The following is a 19,059-nucleotide window of genomic DNA, read 5'->3' as shown; positions in this document are numbered from 1 at the left end:
AAAAAAAAAAAAAAAAAAAGAAGCTTTATTTAGAGGATATGAAAGTGAAGAAATGGCAGATAATTCAAAAATCAGTTGGAGATCCATTTCGTAAATATAATGCCTAAATGTTAGCATTTGATGAAGGTGAACAAAATTATAATAACCCTCCATATGGTAAACGGAAACAGCCTATTCTGCCAAGTAGGATAAGGCTGTCTATATTTGCCCCTCCTAGACCTTCTAGTAGCAGGAGCTTTGTGCACTGGGTTGCTCTTTTTACCATATGTTAATTGAATTGAGCTCTTTCTTGGACAAGATATTCAGCAAGTCTCTCAAATTGACAGTACATATAAAGAAAGGAAAAAAATTCAGAGGGCGACAAGGTCATTGAAATGAAATTTAGAATAATTTGACCTTTTGTTATTGTCAATTTAGATCTCTCCCTTTTCATCAATTGGGTGACTAGTTTCAACCCCCTTTGCCAACAGAGTGACCTATTATGGACCAAATGAAGATCAAAAGATACTCTCAGAGTAGCAATATTAGAAGAAAACATAAGTGTTCATATATGGAGCAAAAGTTACAACTACCCATTTGGGACTTCTTAACTTCATTTGTTTCACTTGACAAGAGGGAAGGAGTTTGTATGGTGTATCAGACAGAACATTACACCTCAATAAAAGCTTCAACACATGTTTTAGGGTTTGTAATTCCTCTTCTCTTCATTGACAATAGCACTATATATATATATATATATATACACACACAAAGATTGCATCCTAGACTTACCATACTTCTAGGTTGGTTACAATAGAAAGAAATCTAAAAGGAAAGAACTACACAATGGTAAGAATCCTAGTGAATAAGGTAACCCAATATAGGGATTACAGCTTACTGCACTAAGGAAGCAGATAAGTGTTTGGTTGAATTGCTTAAGGCAGTTGCACTGGAGAGGATCCTTAACAAAGATCAAAGTACAACCTAGAGCTTCATTTGGGTTTGGCAAAAGCAATTCAAAGCATTTTCCTCCAATTTCTAGCAGCTTCTTTGTCAGTGCAAACATGCTTACTAGATCAATGGCCAAAAGAAAAGTATGGATCAAAACATGCTTTGGAATGCAAAAAATGAAGCTTCAGAAGCTTGGTTCCAGAGGATGACAGAAGCGTAATCCATCAAAAGGAGACATTAAACTAAAACCATGATCAGAAAACCTACTCCTGACTCAGAATGGTTAGACCAAAGATGTGACATTGTTAACTTGTGCACCCAAACCAAACACTTGTCCATTCTCATATTGATTCATAATTTCAAAACACAACAAACTAGCAAAGAAAATTATGATTTAGTTTACTTCAAATTTTTTTTTGCTCAGATCTTCTTTCATTTTTTATTTTTTTCCTTCTGAAATTTTGAATATACTAAAAAACAATTTTAAACGTTACAGGTAATGAAGTTTTATTGCTGCAAAAATATTAAAACATGATGCTTACTATTTCCTTGTAACTTATCATTTCTAGATGTTTATCTTATTTTATTCTTTCTTAATTTATCATTTCCTAAAATCTTAATAAGTTAGATGATGACAACTTTGGCTAACTTTTTAAATAGCTAGTAATTCAGTTGAGTAACTATTTTTTTTTTTTTAGGTGAATAAAAGTATACTCTAATGTAGGAGCATTTTCAAATGGACCAACAACTCAGCCCACAAGCTTAAGCCAAAAGATTGATGCTGAAAATAAAAGTTGTAGTCTAGTTGAGGTAATTTCATAATGATACATGTATCAACTCAGAAGGAACTAGAAGTCGAGCCATATATAGATGAAAAAGTCTAGAAGTCTATTTTCCAACAACAACAAGACAGTGCAACATTTTATATTTTCTAGAAACAATTTATGGCCATTTTGATAAAGTGTGTCTAGGCTGGCTGCAAACTCTTGAAAATTCCAGAATTCATCTTTTTTGTCCAACTTTCATTTAAATTCGGTTCTAGCACTTCTTGGAAACTTCAACCACTATATTTCTAGACTTTTCAAGATATGAAAAATGTATTTTAAGGTTCCCAAGGTCCTCTCTATAGTAGAATTGTTTGTCTTCCCATTTAGTCTTGATTTCATTCTTGGAAATTACCTATGCTTAGAAGGTTGTTCCATGCTCATCTCTATAAGCTTGTACTAATGAATGGAATGCATACTTGTGTTGGTTCATAATTTATTCAAGCCTTTGGCCTTTGAGAAGAAGTAGTTCTTCTTGAATTCTCTTATCCCTTAAGTGAATTTCCTTTGGATGGTGAGTTCTTTTTCTTTTGAAGCGATTACTTGTGTTACCTCCTACTCCTCTGCAATTTTCTGGCATCAATATTAAATAAACCTAGAGATCACAAGAATTTCCCTAATGAAGGGGGGGAAAGAAAGAAAGAGGAAAAACAACAGAAGTATATCCCTTAAGAAGGGATAGGGAAGTTCCAAGAAGTGGCAATAAGATAATTCCTCGAGGACTTGATACAAGTTCCCAAGGAGTGACCGACCTTGGTTATGACCTCAAATGGGATAGCTTCCCAAATCTGGGCAATTGTCATAGATTTGGTGGTCCATCTTCTGAAGTTGTGCTCTCTCCAGATGTGGTAGATTGTAGCACAAAAAGTTAGCTTGTCCACCTTTTTTTTTTTTTTTGCTGAAAGTCAGAATTGTATTAAAGGAAAAAAGGAATAAAAAATAGTGTACATCATAAGAAAACTTTAGCTAAAGGACCCCACCTTCGGCATTACCATAAGCATGGGGCCTCCAAGGCTATCTGCAAAATCTAAATCTAGATTTCGAATACATGTCATTCCTAATTTCCTCAAAAACATAAGAAGGAAATTCCTCCATAGTACTAGTGACTCCTGTTTTCGCAACAGATTTGGCAAGATAGTCAACGACTGGGTTTGCTTCCCTGAAACAATGCGAGATCTCCTATAAGATAGACCTGAGATACTGATGCAGGGATAGCCAATCCTGAAGAACAAACCAAGGAATAGAATTGCTCTAAACAACAGTTACAACTGCCACAGAGTCTGACTCAATCCATAATCTTGACACCCCTTGATTCACAGCATAGTGAATTTCATCTAGTAAACTCCTAAATTCAGCATAGTAATTGGTCCGAATACCAAGATAAACGTTGAAGAAAAAAAGTCACCCTTCCCTGGAAGTCACGCATAACACCTCCAGCACTTGCTCTTCCTGGATTCCCGATGGAACTGCCATCAACATTTAGCTTCGTCCAGGAGCAAAGGTGCTTGCCACAATTGATTTCAAGAATAACATGAGGACTAGCAAGAGATGCATTAAGACCCAACTTTCTACAGCAGAGAAAATCAGATGTAGTCCGAATGACCCCCTTCAAGTTAAGACTAGCCTCCTTTAGCGCCCTTAGGACCCTATTAAATAGCAAAGAAACATCTCCACCCTTACCCCCATGCATTCTATGATTTCTTTCTTCCCAAATAACATCAGCAATGAGAAATGAATCAAGCCGCCCAAGGGTCCTTCAAGGATAAAATTCGGCATTTTCTCTTCCACCAAGATACCACTTCGATTATGGAAGCCTGATTTTCCCAAGTCAAACCAAAACAGGATAGAAATTGATTCCAAATCGGCCTAGTAATGTTGCAATCAAGATAGAGGTTAGTCAAAGTTACGCTTGTCCACCTTGTCACAACCTGTTTTCCCATTAAAGTTACTCTCGATCATTGTCGTTCCCTATCAAAAGGGAGAGGTTGACGCAAAAATGTGGAGCACTAATGATGCCTTTCCAAGTAACTATAGAGAATGGACAGTTAAAAAAGAGATATGGGACATCTTCCTAGGCATGCCAGCATAGAAAACAAGTAGAAGATTGAATAATTCCTCTCTCTAGTAGAAAGGATTGCGTAGGGAGAGACAGAGATAAGGTCCTCCAAGTAATAAAATTGTGGCGAGGAATGTGACCTGGAAACTAAGCAATGGCAGACCAAGGAACTTTAGGTGCATGACCCATACCAAATTCCAAGTTGAAGCAAATTTGAAGAGTCCTAAACTCAAGTGTCTTTGGGAGTGTTAGCATAAAACATAGCATCTCTCGCAACTCTATGTCTAACTATCTAGCTAGCTTAAAGCGATAAAGTTGTGCCCTCACTACCACCAATTGGTTGTTGCGTATTGGTAGTACTTGAGCCAATGTCACAAGTTCGAATCACTCAACAAACACTGAGGGGTTATTGTTAGCACAAAATATAGCAACTCTAGGTCTAACCTCTCACATTGAGGCCTACATATGAGGGAGGAATGAAAAGACTTTGATACCATATTGGATTCTAATCCAAAAGCCTAAGGGGGTGTTTGGTTCGGTAAATCTTTGGGATGACATTCTTTAGAATGATAATTCTTAATTTTTGGAGTTGTTTGGTTCCACTAGGATGACCCTCATAAGTGAGCACCCTACTTCCCATGAATGACCATATTACAAAGGATGTATTCCAAATCTGAGTTTACCTCAACACTTAAACTCAGATTTGAGCAACCTTTTTACCACCTAGTATAAAAGGAGAAACTGGAAAGAAGTTCTCTACGGAAGCCAATATCTCAACCCGCGAGAAACATGTACTAGCCTCAAGGCAACCAAATGATTTTTCAGAAAGAAACATAATTCAGAAGAATGTCTATCAAAAATTTGACATTCATATCCGATACATACACCATTTGATTTATCGAACCAAACACCCCCTAAGCTATTAGGTGGAGAGACCAATAGTTGTATGAAGATACCCAAGCTCCATTACCTGACCGATGTGGGATATCAACACTCTTAGATGCCAAATTGATGATATATGTTCCTCACAATTCATTTTTGAAGCCCATCGGTTCATTTTCTACTGCAATTTCATGGAACTATGACTATTAGACATTCTTCAGCTTCTGAGAAAACTTATAAATTGAATTTCAACCTCTATATTCTGTTGGCCTGGTTCTTTAAATTGTCTTTAATATTATAATAATAAGAATTTTGTAACAACCCACCAATGTTTGAACCTTTCCTAGAAATGTAAGAAGTAAATTAACCTAAACCTCGGAAGAAATTAGTGAGTAGCTAAGTAATCTTAGGTGTCAAAGGAAGATATGATGAGTCGCTGAATAAGAACATGACAAATAACATTCATGCCAACTTGTTAAATTAATTAGTCTATGGGGTGGGATTCCGTCCAACAAACTAGTATTTTAAAATGTCTTTAGCTCCAACCACTAAATTAAACATTATCCACTTCCGAATATTTCTTTTACAACACCCTTCCCACCCCACCCTCTAGGGGGGAAAAGAAGAAAAGATAAGGATAACAACTAATATTTCTTAGTTGTTGTCTATAAAAGGATAAGAAGATACAGTGACTAATCACAAATGTCAACAGCAATTTGAGACCTCTCCCATTGTCAGATTGATCATTTGATTACATTGTGAGAGGGAAAAGTTGTTTTGAACACAGATTATGGATCAGATTTTGACTTGAACCATTCTGAGGCTGGAACAAAAGGAATTGAAGCCATGGTTCTAATCTTAAGAACTACTAAATTCTACTACTCCTAATGATAATAATAACAATAGTAGTATTAGTAATAAGAATAGTAATAGTCAAATAGTTTGGAAAGACTAATGAAAGTCTTCAAGATTCTAAAAGGAGTAACAAGGTAAGGAAGACATTTTATTATGCTACATATTATGCACAATAATTAATAATTAAGCTCAATATATCATATAGTATCATTTCATATAGCATTTTATTACAAGAGAAACATAAATCAATAAACAAACAATAGTGTAGATAAACAATAACTTACCAATGATCAGTAGCTTCATCTGGGTTTTGGAAGAACAGCATTTGAGGTTGAGTACTCCCAATTCACTTGAATAAAGATAGAAAGGAAGAACAATGGTATCGAAAATCCCCGAAAAACAATTGCATGCTGAGATATATATGATTTTGTTTGTGGAGGAAGAAATTAGTTCAGCATAAAATGAGATATCACAAGCTCAGGTTCTAGTTGAAAACCCTAGAACCTGACATGTGATGACAGACTTTCTAGATGAAGCTCCTATAATTTGTTCATATTTGGGTGAAAAATTAAGCCACTAAACCTAAAAATGTGTAGGAAAATCCAATAATATCCAAAGTGGATTTGCACTTCTTATTGAAATGTACAATCATAAGAAGGAAGCTATGTACAATGATCATTGAAGGATGTCTGGTATATATCTTCCACATCTATCCTCCGATGAATAGGACCACAAACTATCAAACACTGTCGACATTCGCAGTTCGATCTGATGGCTGTGAGAACGGTGAAACTCTAATATCCACCAAGAAAAAACACCCTTCAGTTTCAAGAATTGAGAGATAGAAGGAAAAAACCAGGTTTCGATCGATCCATCGATCAATGGTCATATCATGGTAGTGTAAGAAAAGTTGTCCAATGAACTCAATGGAACCCTAACTCGAAGAGGATGCAATAAAATCATTCAGCTTCTGTTGCAGTCCTGATAGATCCACTGTTCTTATATCGCTGACCTGTGTATAGAATGGTCAAGAGTAAGAATGAATTCAATTGGTATTGAAAGAAAGAAAAGGAAGGATTGGTTGATTCGACCAATCGGATTAATAGTACCTCGGACTGAATTGTGTGAAGTGACCTCTCATTCACAGTAGTAGAGACACAGCTAATTATACTAAACCCTTGGTCCACCAGCACTCTCATCACCCTTGACAATGGAAACTCTTCATTCCTCAATCCACTGCTGATAACAACCTCCACTCCACCCCAACAAGGTTGGACTGTAATGGTGTCCACCGGCAAACAATTGTCGGAGACGGCGTCTGGAGGGCCTGAATTGGGCATCTTTTTGAGCCTCTCTCTCTTCTCACTAAGCTCTTGGATTCTCTTCCCTAGGTCTCCTATGTATTTCGTAGCCTCATTCATGTGATCAGAGATAGAGCGCTTTCCCTAAAAATGAATTTAAGAGTTTTTTTAGTCTTTATTAAATAGAGGAGAAAGAATTCAAGATTACATTGAGGTTGAGCTACTAATTCACCTTCGGCATGACCATCAACAGAAAAGCAACCCAAGCAGATAAACGAAAAAAACAGATTACCAAAACCTGTATCTGGGTCTCAGCTGAGCATCCCAGTTAACATCTTCAACAATAAAAGGAAGAGGTACATCTCAATTTGTAGTGTGTATCATCTCACCTTGATATATTCTATAGGGAGTTGAGATCGAAGTGATGCATAGAGACTAGCCATTTCTTGCCTTCTTTGCCTCTCTACATCTCTGTGTACAATCTTTTTCTTCTTCTTCTCATTAGAGGTTTCAACAGAAGAGTTGGGAGTTGCGAAAGGCTTTCGCCTTCCTCCTTTGGATATATCGAGTTTGAGGGGGAGATCAGTGAAATCTAGTGAAGGAGGAAAGGGCAGTGTATGTTGTTGTGGGTCTGGTTGTTGCTGACCAGAAGTAGAAGAGGCTTGGAAGAACAGCTCATGGGTTTGTTGTAAAGGGAAGATAGGAAGATCTGGAGGAATAAAATCCATGCCTTGGGATCTTTCATCCATCTTTCAGCTCTCTCTCTCTCTCTCTATCTATCTATCTCTCTCTATCTCTTTCTATGTGGGGAGACATGGAGGGTTGGAGGAGGTATAAGATCTGCTGTGATCCCTTGTAGACTTTACAGACAAGGTGAGACTCATAGAGAAAGCTCTCAGTTGCCCTCATTCCAACCTTCCCACACTCTTTCCCTTTTAAAGGGTCTTCTTTTTTTTTTTTTTTTTTGGTAAACCTTTTAAAGTATCACCTACCCGGTTGAAGAGTGAGATGTGGGCACTGTACATTTTATACAAATTGGGGAACCGGGACCTGCATTCACATGTGGGAGCATCCAAATTCGCCATTAATTTGTTGTGTAACTGGTGGGAATTCTGTATACGAGAAAAAAACAACTGGTGGGTATTGTGGCACGTGCTTATAAAATTCAAATTCCTTACATCAGATTGGACCCCATCGCTTTTTGTGATGCCCATCTATGATTTATCCACATAAAATGATGGAAAAATTACATGATTACCCACTTCTGGGTTTCTCTTAACAAAACTACTCATCAAAAGTTTCAGTTAACAAAAATACTCAAAATTAGGTTTCCCTTTACAAAATTACCCACTTAAAGTTTAAATTAACAAAAATACCTAAAATTGAGTTTGGGTTTACAAAACTACCCACTCAAAGTTTTAGTCATAAAAAAATACATGATTATATGTGGAAGATGAAGAATCACTATTTTGGGTATTTTTGTAAACCCAAACCTGATTTTGGGTATTTTTGTTAACTAAAACTTTGGGTGGGTAGTTTTGTAAACTCAAACCTAATTTTAGGTATTTTTGTTAACCAAAACTTTTTGTGGGTAATTTTGTAAAGGAAAACTCAAAAATGGGTAATCATGTAATTTTCCCTAAAATGATTTGGGCGTACGTGGCTCCTCTATAGCGATTGCTTTAAGGTTAAAGGTCAAGAGATTGGAGTGACGAGGTGGAGAAGAGGAGGATAAGGGGCCAAAATCCTGTTACTTTGCCAATTGACACCAAATTAACTTAGTTAAACGACCATACTCCATCTAGAGAGTAGCTAGTGCCTTTCACCAAGACCCAACAGGCTAGTCATAAATTGATAGCCACCACATCTTTGTATAGAGCTTGCCCCTTTGAAAGAGGTCTCCAATCCTTATTGTGGGCTTCTTTTGGTTGCCCTATATTTCAAACAAGGACTTGGTCCTATTGGTGCTATCAGAATTGTCACGCACCAAAGTGATCTCTACATTTCTTAATTAAATTTAACATATTAAGAAATGCCACGTGTTCTCCAACACATTTTTACCCGTAGACGCGCGCACACACACACACAATATATATATAAGTGTGTCTGTGTAGGGATGTATGCACATGCTCAGAGAATATTTAGGCCTAAGATCTTGACACCCTCATTAGCAAAAAAAAAACATATATGATCTTTTTTTATTTCAATATACATATACGACCATTACCCTCAAATATTCTATTCAATTATATATATATATATATATTTAATGAAAAATATCCAATGAAACTTAGAATTCTTCTCCACTCCTTCCAGAAAATAAGGGGAAAGAACAAGAAAAAATTATAAATAAACACATAATGAAACATCCACAACAGAAACAATAACGGGTAACATATCCCTAAAACTGAAACAAGCTGGAAGGAAAAAAAAAAAAAAGAGACTGCTCAAACCAGCTGTCACCAAGGCTTAACCAAGACAACCTAGCTGACTAGGGGGTGGGCGAGAGCAATATGATGATCAAAAGGATCCCACCTCTACTAACCACTATCAACTTCTTCTTCTTTCCGAATTTATATAATAATAAAAATATTTAAAAAAAAAAAAAAAAAAGGAAAATCTTCTTCTTGTTGAGAGAGTGATTTCAGCATGTGAAACAGTCCATGTCACTATCAGCAGCCAACACATAACTTAATTTCTTGTGAATGAATACATGAGATAGTGGGAGAACTTAAACTTCAATACATTAAGGAAAGCACGAACAACAGTATCAAGAAATCTACAGGGACCCGGAATACCAAATTTTATAAGCACACCTCGAGTTGGACGAGGAGTTTTTTAAAGTTATATTATAAGACAAACCTAAGAATAAAGAAAAAACCACTTGCTTTTATCATTTTCTTAATAGACACTCCAAATGCCAAAATGGTGGGCTTCCCTGCTCTAATGATTATTATTTTATATTTCCATTGAAGATAAATGTTTATTACATATGTACATCTCTTTACTGTTCGCTCTTCCTAGCATTATAGGAAGTATGAGTTCAGAGCTTTCCTCTCAAGTGGAAAAAAAGAAAAAGAAAAAGTGGATTCGAATCCTCTCCAATATGCCTAACGTCTCAACACGCATCCATCTGATGCATCGTTGGAGAGGATCCTGATGCTAAAAAACCAAGGACTCTGATCAGGGTTAGAATTCAAAGAATTTATCATGACAAAAGTTGAAATGGGTTTTTATGTGGACCCCAAACCTACAGTTAATATCATGTTTGTAATCTTTCTATGTAAAAACACCTTTTTTTCATTATTATTATGTCTCTTATGTATGCTTTGAGCAAGAGCTATAGGATGTGGAAAACAATTGAACCATTAGTTTTTTCGAGGGTTCTATTATGAGTGTACAAAATATTGATTAATATAGTGGCATGAGATTTTTCCTCAAACTTGTTGATTACTAAAATATACGGTTTGCTTTACTAGGGTTTGGTGTAGTCCTTAGACTGCCATACTACATAAAATAATAAGATTTGGTGATGGGGAAAATCATAGAGCTCACACGTTAATTAAATTGGTTATTTTATGACGGTCATTTATGGTAAATAATTGGTGAGTTCTTCTTGAATTATTAATTATGGAAAAGTTTCTTTCATGGTCGGCACTCAGACTTAACTGAATGATCCACCATTTTAAGCCATGTGGATAGTAGCAGGCTTTAACCAACTGATCATTATATTAGTTGTACATCTTATAGATTAGCTACATGTTAAATTTCAATCTTAGATTTAATCAATTATACTCTCATGTATACCTTTGCATCTTTGTATTTTCGTAGCATCCATGCATGTACCCATGCATCCTTTCATAGTCTATTTTTAAAATGGGTGAGGGTCCTCTAAAAGGCAGCGTGTCTCTTGTGCCAGCATGGGAACCAATGGGAATATACACAAAAACATCAACAATGAAAAATTTCAGCCTTTCATGAGGGGCAAGGAGGTCATTTCATCCTCTCTGCATTTGGGCACAAAGGCCACACTGCCTTTCAGGCTTCTTTTTTCCAATTAAATTTTTTTGTTAAACATGAAGGCAAGAAACCTTGGGACATGTCCATATAACTTGGTCCCATCCAATTTACCACATGACTTTTTAAAATATATATATATATATATATATATTGAGCTATTGGATGGAGGGATTTACACTAGTATAAAACGTCATAAGACTTTAGAGGTAATTGATGTGAGACTACTCTCCAAACATAGTTTACATTAGTATGATTATTAGGGACTAGAATCCTCTCCGATGCATTCAACTTGCATCAAACAGCTGTTAGCACCAGAACACACACCCCCTACTGTTGACTGCCCGCTGGAGGGGATCTAGACCTGATTATTAAATCAATATATTAAAGAAAAATAAATGTCTAGACCCTACTAATTTTACCAAACTCCCAATCAATGATACATTATAACATATAATTTTTTTTTATTTAACGAAAGATTTAGTGCGATATTCCCTTGGTGGATCAGGACAAACTCGCTTGTCTTTGTACCAAGTGTTAGAATGGGCCATTGTATGGTGATCCACCTAAAGAAAAGAAATCATTATCATTGGATAAATTTTGACCCAATTGTATGGAAACCTTTTTCTCTAAAGTATTTTCTTGAGTTTCACATGGTAAAATGAAATGGTAATTTCTATCTATAAAAAGTATAATCATGCATCAATTTTTAAAGCCCAACTCAATCATATATGTCATAGTTCATATGTCTTCATGTGCACACCTCTAGCATGACGGCCTCTCTTAATGAGTTGACTTAGTAAATGTAACACCAAATTAAATAAGTAATTAAACAAGAAGTTAAATGGGATGAAGGATTCTTTCATAGTTCCAAAGACGATATACAATCCTAAACATTTGCCACGTGGTAATTTAATTAGTGCTCAAATTTTTGTTAAGATATGCTCACTGTCTTCATATATTGATTTTCCCTAGGTACCTTTTGTCTCATATTTATATTAAATTTTGAAAAATATATTACTGATAAAAATCAACATTAGCTTTAATTTAGTAGTTATAAATAAAAAGGAAAAAAAATCAACAAACAGTGAGCCTTAATGTGAGATGGGATTTGAATATTGACATCCGTCTAATCTAAGGAAAATATATGATCATATAGAACTAAGAAAAAATCCATTAAGTTAGATAAGTTAATATATCCACATGTTTCAGTATCATAAAATTTTAGGTTTCTATGCATAATAAGGTAAGCAATTTGCTTAAATAGAATCACAAAATTGTTAGAGGGCCTGAGGCAAAAATTAATCGAAAAAAGAGAAGCACGATTGCCAACTATGACATAAATATGATAAGGGGAAGTGTTTTCCATGGGAGAGTGTGGTTCCTACGCTTACATGAGGGTCAATGAAAATGTACGAGAAAGCATCCACAAAGATGTCAATTTTCATTTCATGGGGGAGAGAACTGATCATTTGCCCCCCATGTGTCTTGACGCAAGAGCCATGCTCCTCACATAGGATAAATAATCCTACACTCATGCTATTTGTCGCAAACTTATATTCATGCAGGAATCTAGAACCTCATCATTGGGCACGGAATTGACCCCGATTGATTCTAGTCTGATTTAGATCTTGATTGACGAGATCAACCGATTCTGCCCCTAAAATCCACTTTATTGGATCAAGGTGGAATTGATTATAAAATATTAAAATAAAATATCAGCATCGAGAAATAAATAAATATCAAATACAATAAATCATTTTTAATGGAAAATTACAAAAAAAAAAAAAAAAAAAAAAAGTAATCTCAAGTACAATAAACGAGTAGAAAATTGGAAATGAATCCTAATAATGATGTGGGTTATTAAAAAATTTTAAAATGGAAAGAAATCATCTAAAAACTGATAAAAAATTTACAAAATTTGTCATTCAAAAGTTAACTAATATTGACCAATGACACTAAATATAATTAAATGATGGTATACAAAAAATGTAAAAAAAAATTATATAATCATTAAAAAAATCTATCATTTTTAAATTTTTTTAAAATAAAAGAATAAATTATTGCAATTTTTTAATTTAAGGTATTGCAAAAAAATACACAAGACAACACAATTCAAATTCAAAAAATATCAAACATTTAATATGAACAAGCTAATCTTTATAATTTATTATTATTAAAAAATTATTTGTGTGTAACATTTTGTATTCTTGAATTATAAGATATTAGATAAGAATATTATTTTATTACTTATGAAATGAAAAAAAAAAAAAAAAATCAGTCTTTTGTACTAACATTGCACATGGATATAAATTTCAATGATTTTTAATTTTATTATTTTATATTATTAATAGACTCAGGGACAGGTGAAATATTGTATTGTTGGTCTTCCCAGTTAAGCTAACCCCTTGGGATGACTGCCATTTCCTTTTGTTCCACGATGTTTGTAAACATCAAATCTATATAAACACGGTGGTGTTTAGTGCTTTTCACTGCTTTCGGTATGAACCCGTGGGACTAGTCAGGCCTTCGGCCTGGATTCCAATGTATATATGAGATTGAGTAGACCTTTTATTAGTTCAATTTTTTTTTTTTTAATTTAAACTACTGTTAATATTTGTGAACTTAGTAGCATCACCCAAGGTTATTTCATCACCAAAACATGAGACAGAATGGTAAATGAACTCACTTAATAAATCCTAAAAAAAATAAAAAATAAAATCCATAGATGATGGTAAGTGAACCTCACTCAATAGATCCTATTGAAAGTAAACGAAAGATAAAGATATGAGAGCCAATGATTCTTTATTGTCACTCTCAGTCGGGTAGCCCCTTTTTCTTTGGATTTTCAAATAAAGAATTAGGAGGAAGGAAAACATGAGAATGGAAAGGTTAGGTGGTCCTTGACAAACCTACGAAGCATACTGAGGATGCAATGTGCAACTAAAAATTTACTTAAGACATTTTACCCAAAATTAAATAAAATAATAATGATAATAAAGAAATAAGAACATTCTAATCATTTTTTGTGGGTCAAGCATTCCTTGTTAAGCCGCATAATTAACAGAGAAGAAATTAAGACAGTTGGTTTTAGATTGGTGAGCTGTTTTAGGCCACGTTGTTATTAGTGTATTAAAAAGTTGACCATTCAATTCTCCAATGAAAGAACGATAATTCACTCTGATTGATCCTTTTAGTACTCACTTTTAACGTTAATGTTTCCATCCAAATTAAAGAAGTTTAACTTCTTCTACCCCCCACACGGCCACACGCAACACCACCCCAACCCAATTACACATGTGAAGAATATGAAATGACCATCACCCATCCACGTTTATGTTGCATCTATTCGTCCTGGCTTACATGTCTGATTACATTTTTTTTTTTTTTTTTTTTTTTTTTAGTGAAAGCCCACATAGGGGAGAAAGATTTGAATTAAGATCCTCTTCCAGTAGGAATGTAAGTTGATAGTCGAAAATTAAATTTGAATCTGCATCAGTATATGTTTAGGAATATTCGTATTCGATCAAAGGATATCTGGATTCAAATGCCAATTATCTAAAAAATTATCATCCGGATAATCAATTAATGATTTTGAGGGTTCTTGAAGTTTAGATAGGTTTTAGAGAATGAAGAAAAGAGCTAAAACAACTGAGAAAAATAGATCAAGCGCTAATTATATTTACTGGGAAAGGAAATCTAGATTACACAAGTCCGAGAGTAAACGGATGATCAAAAATCCAAATCCGATCTACATCTGTATTTAATCCATTTATATCCCTACTCTCCAACACCATCGCGGAGGGGGGATTGCTGGAGGGGACCAGTGAGGTCTCTCTCTCTCTCTCTCTCTCTCTCTCTCTCTCTCTCTCTCTCTAATGAGAATCTGACTCCAAGATATTCAATCTTTTTTTTTACTGATGAATTGACACATTTTTTTTTTATTTATTGAGAAACTCCTCAAACATGTTTGATTTATTTATTTATTTATTTTCTGATTCTTACTTGGTTGCCAATATTATTCGAATCAGATCCCCACCGTGTCCAGAGTCTCCAGGCCGTCTAATACGCGTTGGAGAAAAAAAAAAAAAAAAAACTATCCATCCATGCCTTGCTTTACACGTCAACGTTAATATGAGGCAATTTTTCCATTTGTCATATTTCAAGAGAGAATATTTGAATTTTGACAAAGAAGTAGACGATCCTAAATCTCCTTGCTGATCACGTGCTAAATATGAATTTAGATAGATGGATTCTCCTATCGGTCAAAGACAAAGGTTTTTTTTTATGATAGATTAAAAGGTAATAAGATCAAAGATAGGGTTAAAAAGGCAAAAGATTTGATAGATTTCAAATGAGAGAAAGTGACTTCCATTGATACAATTTGATGGTGAAATTTCTTCCGGCGTTTTATATATGAATAAGATATGTCTTAGCTGGAAACACCTCGAAATAGTATTGAAAGCACTACTTTTAAATGGAAAATCTAAAAATAGATGAATATTTATATACAAGAAGATGGTTTATGCAGGGAATGTGATCAATGTGCCCAAAAACATAGGAGATGAAATGTTTGGTCTATCCTACAAAACTAAAAATGAAAATTTAGGCACTGTTTGATAACGTTTCTGTCATTTTTGTGTTCAGAAACAATAGAAACATAAATTCACGTTTCTAGGAACAAACACGGTTTTTGGGGTGTTTGATAAAATTGTTTCTAGGTTTCTCTTCGTCATCGCTCGATCCATTCCAAGACCTAACCCTATAGCCATATTCAAAGATGGTGGTGGATCCCAAAAGAAGCCAAACCCTTCATTATCTTACACTTGATTTGCAGAGCCACCATTCATTAGAAGGCAACTGAAGGTAAATTCTTCTTTTTCTTTTTCTTCTTCTTCTTAATTTTCATCATCATCTTCATCTTCTTGTTCTTCCCCTATTTCATCAATTTCTTTCATTTTTCTACTTTTCTTCTTCCAACCAATCCCTTTCATACATAGAGAATGATGGAATCTGTTGGAGCTTTGTTATAGGGTTTGTAGCAAGGATTCAAGAAATTTAACCAAAGAATCAACTTCATTGAACTCAACAGGGGAATCAGATTCGGTCTCATTCTCGATCTCGATCTCCTTTTCTTCAGATTCAGTCTCATTCTCAATCTCAAATCGAACCTGTTTTGGAGCATTTCAAGCTTGAGAATGGTTCTTGAGGGTTCACGAGCAGAGACCTGCAGAGGGCTGACCCTCGGGAGTTACTCACGCTGCAGCTCGAGTTGCAGAGGGCTGATCCTCTGGAGTTACTCACGCTGCGTCCTTGGAATCGTTTTGGAAGGTCTGCAGTAGACTCCTCGCCATGAGATCTGAATCAATTCCTGTCGGTGGTGGAGGTTATTGAGGAGATGATTAGCAAGGTCGGTCAGAGTGAACGTGGAGGAGGAAGATGGCCCACAGCAAGGGCTTTCACTCTCTCGGTTCTCATTTTCGCATGAAGAGAAATGGGTGCCGAGGGATTTTTGTCAGGAATATCACGATTTTGGGTGCCCAAGCCATTTCCAGAAACGACGAAACATTACTTGTTTTGTCATATGCGCTTCTGAGAGCATAAATAGTTATAAATTTTGATTTCTATTTCCAAAAACAAGAGAAACATAATGAATTAACCAAATGATTTTTGGGTTGTTTCTGCATTTCTAGGAACAAGAAAATGCAAAAACACTAGAAACGGAACGTTGTCAACCAGTGCCTTAGTTGATGTTTTTTCATATGTTCTCAATGGGCCTAGCTCACATGAAAGAGTAGCAGTCTTCCACAAGAAACATTTCTCTTTTATATAATTAATGAGGAAAAAAACATTACCTAGTTGCATGGCCCCAAACCCCCCATAAGCAAAATGACCGCCTCACCCCTCTGAAAATACAAAATATCGAAACCCAGTTGATACCCTTACACGTCCTCTCATTGACCCCTGCAATGATATAGAGGTCACCAAGGATTTAGGGGATGGTATCAGTAATACCAATCCGATACCGATCCAGATCGAATTGAATCAATGCATATCAGTCGGTTTGGCCCCTACTTTTTTTAAAAAGTATTAAATTTTTACTATTTGCCCCTAAAACACTACGTATAATCGATCCGGATCGGTCAGGGATTGAAGATCGGTCTCAACCGATACCAATCCAATACGACCGATACAAGACCGATACTTGAAACCATGGAGGTCACACAACTAGATAACGTTATTTCTTCCTTAACTAATTATGAGGCTTGATAATTGAATCAGTCTTAATAAGTTTTCATATTATAAATCCTTTGTTTTTTTCTTCCTCCCTAATTCATTTAAAAATTAGAGGGAAAGGGTCCATGTCCTTAATTGTCAAAGAAAACGAAAGTTGTTGGGAAAAGTCCCTCTCAAGACAATTGAAAAGCTAATACTTATTATATTTCAGGAAACAAGAAAACAAACTAAAATGATTAAGGCTCTAAGGTTTAAAGTAGTCATCAATAACAACAGTGCTAGGTATAAGCCTATACTATCGAGAAAGTCTCCTTCCACACGCATGGAAATTGGAATGGAAGAAAAACAAAACTACGGAGCCGTGCCACCGACCTGCCGACCGTTAGGGCCGTACCAAACAAGGGATTAATCTAAAATCCCACACGGATGAGGAGAATAACCCTAAGGATTCGCAGCACTGCAAGGGCTCCACGATAGGTTGCATTAGAAATTTTCTGGTCTAGATATAGATTTAGTCCAGCTAATCAAATCCATTATCAAAATCAAACAAAACTTTTGAAGAAATCAATCACAAATCTATAGAGAGTGATTACTACTTGGTACTTATTATAAGTGCCATACATGCAAATTCAGGTCTTATGAGGCCATTAGATAAATGATCTCTTCTGTCATATTTACCTAAAAGGTTAGGAGGAGACCAAGGTCTATAAAAACCCAGAATATGACACAAGTTTGGTATGAATTTGTTGGAATTGGACAGGAATCGATGAAAATCTTAGAAATTAGATATGGAAAGAGGTAAATATTTACACAATTTTGTCACATTTTTTAATTTATTATTCAAAATTCTTGTAGATCTAGGTATAATTAAGAGATAAATTTCCTTGCTTTTCACTATTTTAGTAATTGAAAGAAAAAAAATGATATAAAATGAAAATCAAACAATATTCATGATCGATTTAGAACGAACTAGGGTTGGCGGTTGGGGAAGGTCAAAGTTCGAGTAGGTAGCCGTTGCGAGGTCGGTTTTTAGGATTAAAAAACTATGATATAAAATGAAAATCAAAGAATATTCATGACCGGTTCCAAATTAAGTTATGAAAGTTGACGTTAATCAAAATCTGGTTTCGCCGATTCCATTCCGATCCTTGAAATCATCTTCTAAGAGTGATTATCACCCTCAACCTAGTAAGAACCATAAGAAGGATTAAGTTTTCCTTCAAATTGGGTGAAGAGAAAATCTCTTCACCAATGTTGACGTGACACTATGAATGGATTCTGGGTTCTTCACTAACTCTCACCCCTATTATTTATGGTTCAAAATACCTTTCTCTAGTCCAATCGGAGGGTCAAATGTAATAGCTGAAGAGATTCTTTCTTCACCGCGGTTGGAGAAGAACTGGATTCTTATTTACAACTTCTCTCATTTTCAATTAGTAACTTAAAACTCGGTACATTGATGAAAAGATATACACTTACCACTAATTACCATTTTGTAATGGTCTCAAGACTCAACCAAACCCCAACCTTGCAGCCCTACCTCCATCCCCACTGGATTTAGCTCCTCTACTGAGCACAAGGGGCGGCAGCACAAATCTGATGCCTTGGAGCTCCTTGCGACTGAACCCAACACCCCCAGGCATGTGCTTCGAGATGCTCCAGAGTGTTCGATCTGCATTGCTGGCCCTTGTGCATAGTAGAGGAGCCCAACCCATCCCCACTGCCCAGAATAGGAAATACTGGGCCCAAAAAATGAGCCCAGCCCAAGGGATAAAAGCCATTCGGGATTTAAGGTTGAGATTTGGTAACTATATTAAGAAGGCAGTGTAATGTCTACAGATCTTTGGGCCTAGAAATATAGGACTACGTTGGGCTTCACGACAAGCCCTATTTCAGATTATCAATTATTGGGGCATGGAGCGACCAAGTCAGAATAATTGGATATCCTCATGAACGA

General features: G+C 35.5%; 1 protein-coding gene across 1 annotated transcript; it reads right to left on the bottom strand.

Annotated features, from left to right (window-relative positions):
• Positions 1–5,849: 5,849 nt before the first annotated feature.
• On the bottom strand, positions 5,850–7,735 carry LOC122085568 (transcription factor bHLH120-like). The gene is made up of 3 exons (XM_042654045.1): positions 7,238–7,735; positions 6,657–6,992; positions 5,850–6,559 (listed from the first exon to the last, which is right to left on the bottom strand). Exons 1-3 carry the CDS (start codon positions 7,595–7,597, stop codon positions 6,482–6,484), a joined length of 774 nt encoding a protein of 257 aa, XP_042509979.1. The 5' UTR covers positions 7,598–7,735; the 3' UTR covers positions 5,850–6,481.
• Between the last annotated feature and the right edge of the window lie 11,324 nt (positions 7,736–19,059).

This window comes from Macadamia integrifolia, chromosome 8 (assembly GCF_013358625.1).
Source record: "Macadamia integrifolia cultivar HAES 741 chromosome 8, SCU_Mint_v3, whole genome shotgun sequence".
Lineage (NCBI taxonomy): Eukaryota > Viridiplantae > Streptophyta > Magnoliopsida > Proteales > Proteaceae > Macadamia > Macadamia integrifolia.
The sequence above is the reverse complement of the archived record's forward strand: the minus strand, read 5'-3'. Positions and strand labels throughout refer to the sequence as shown.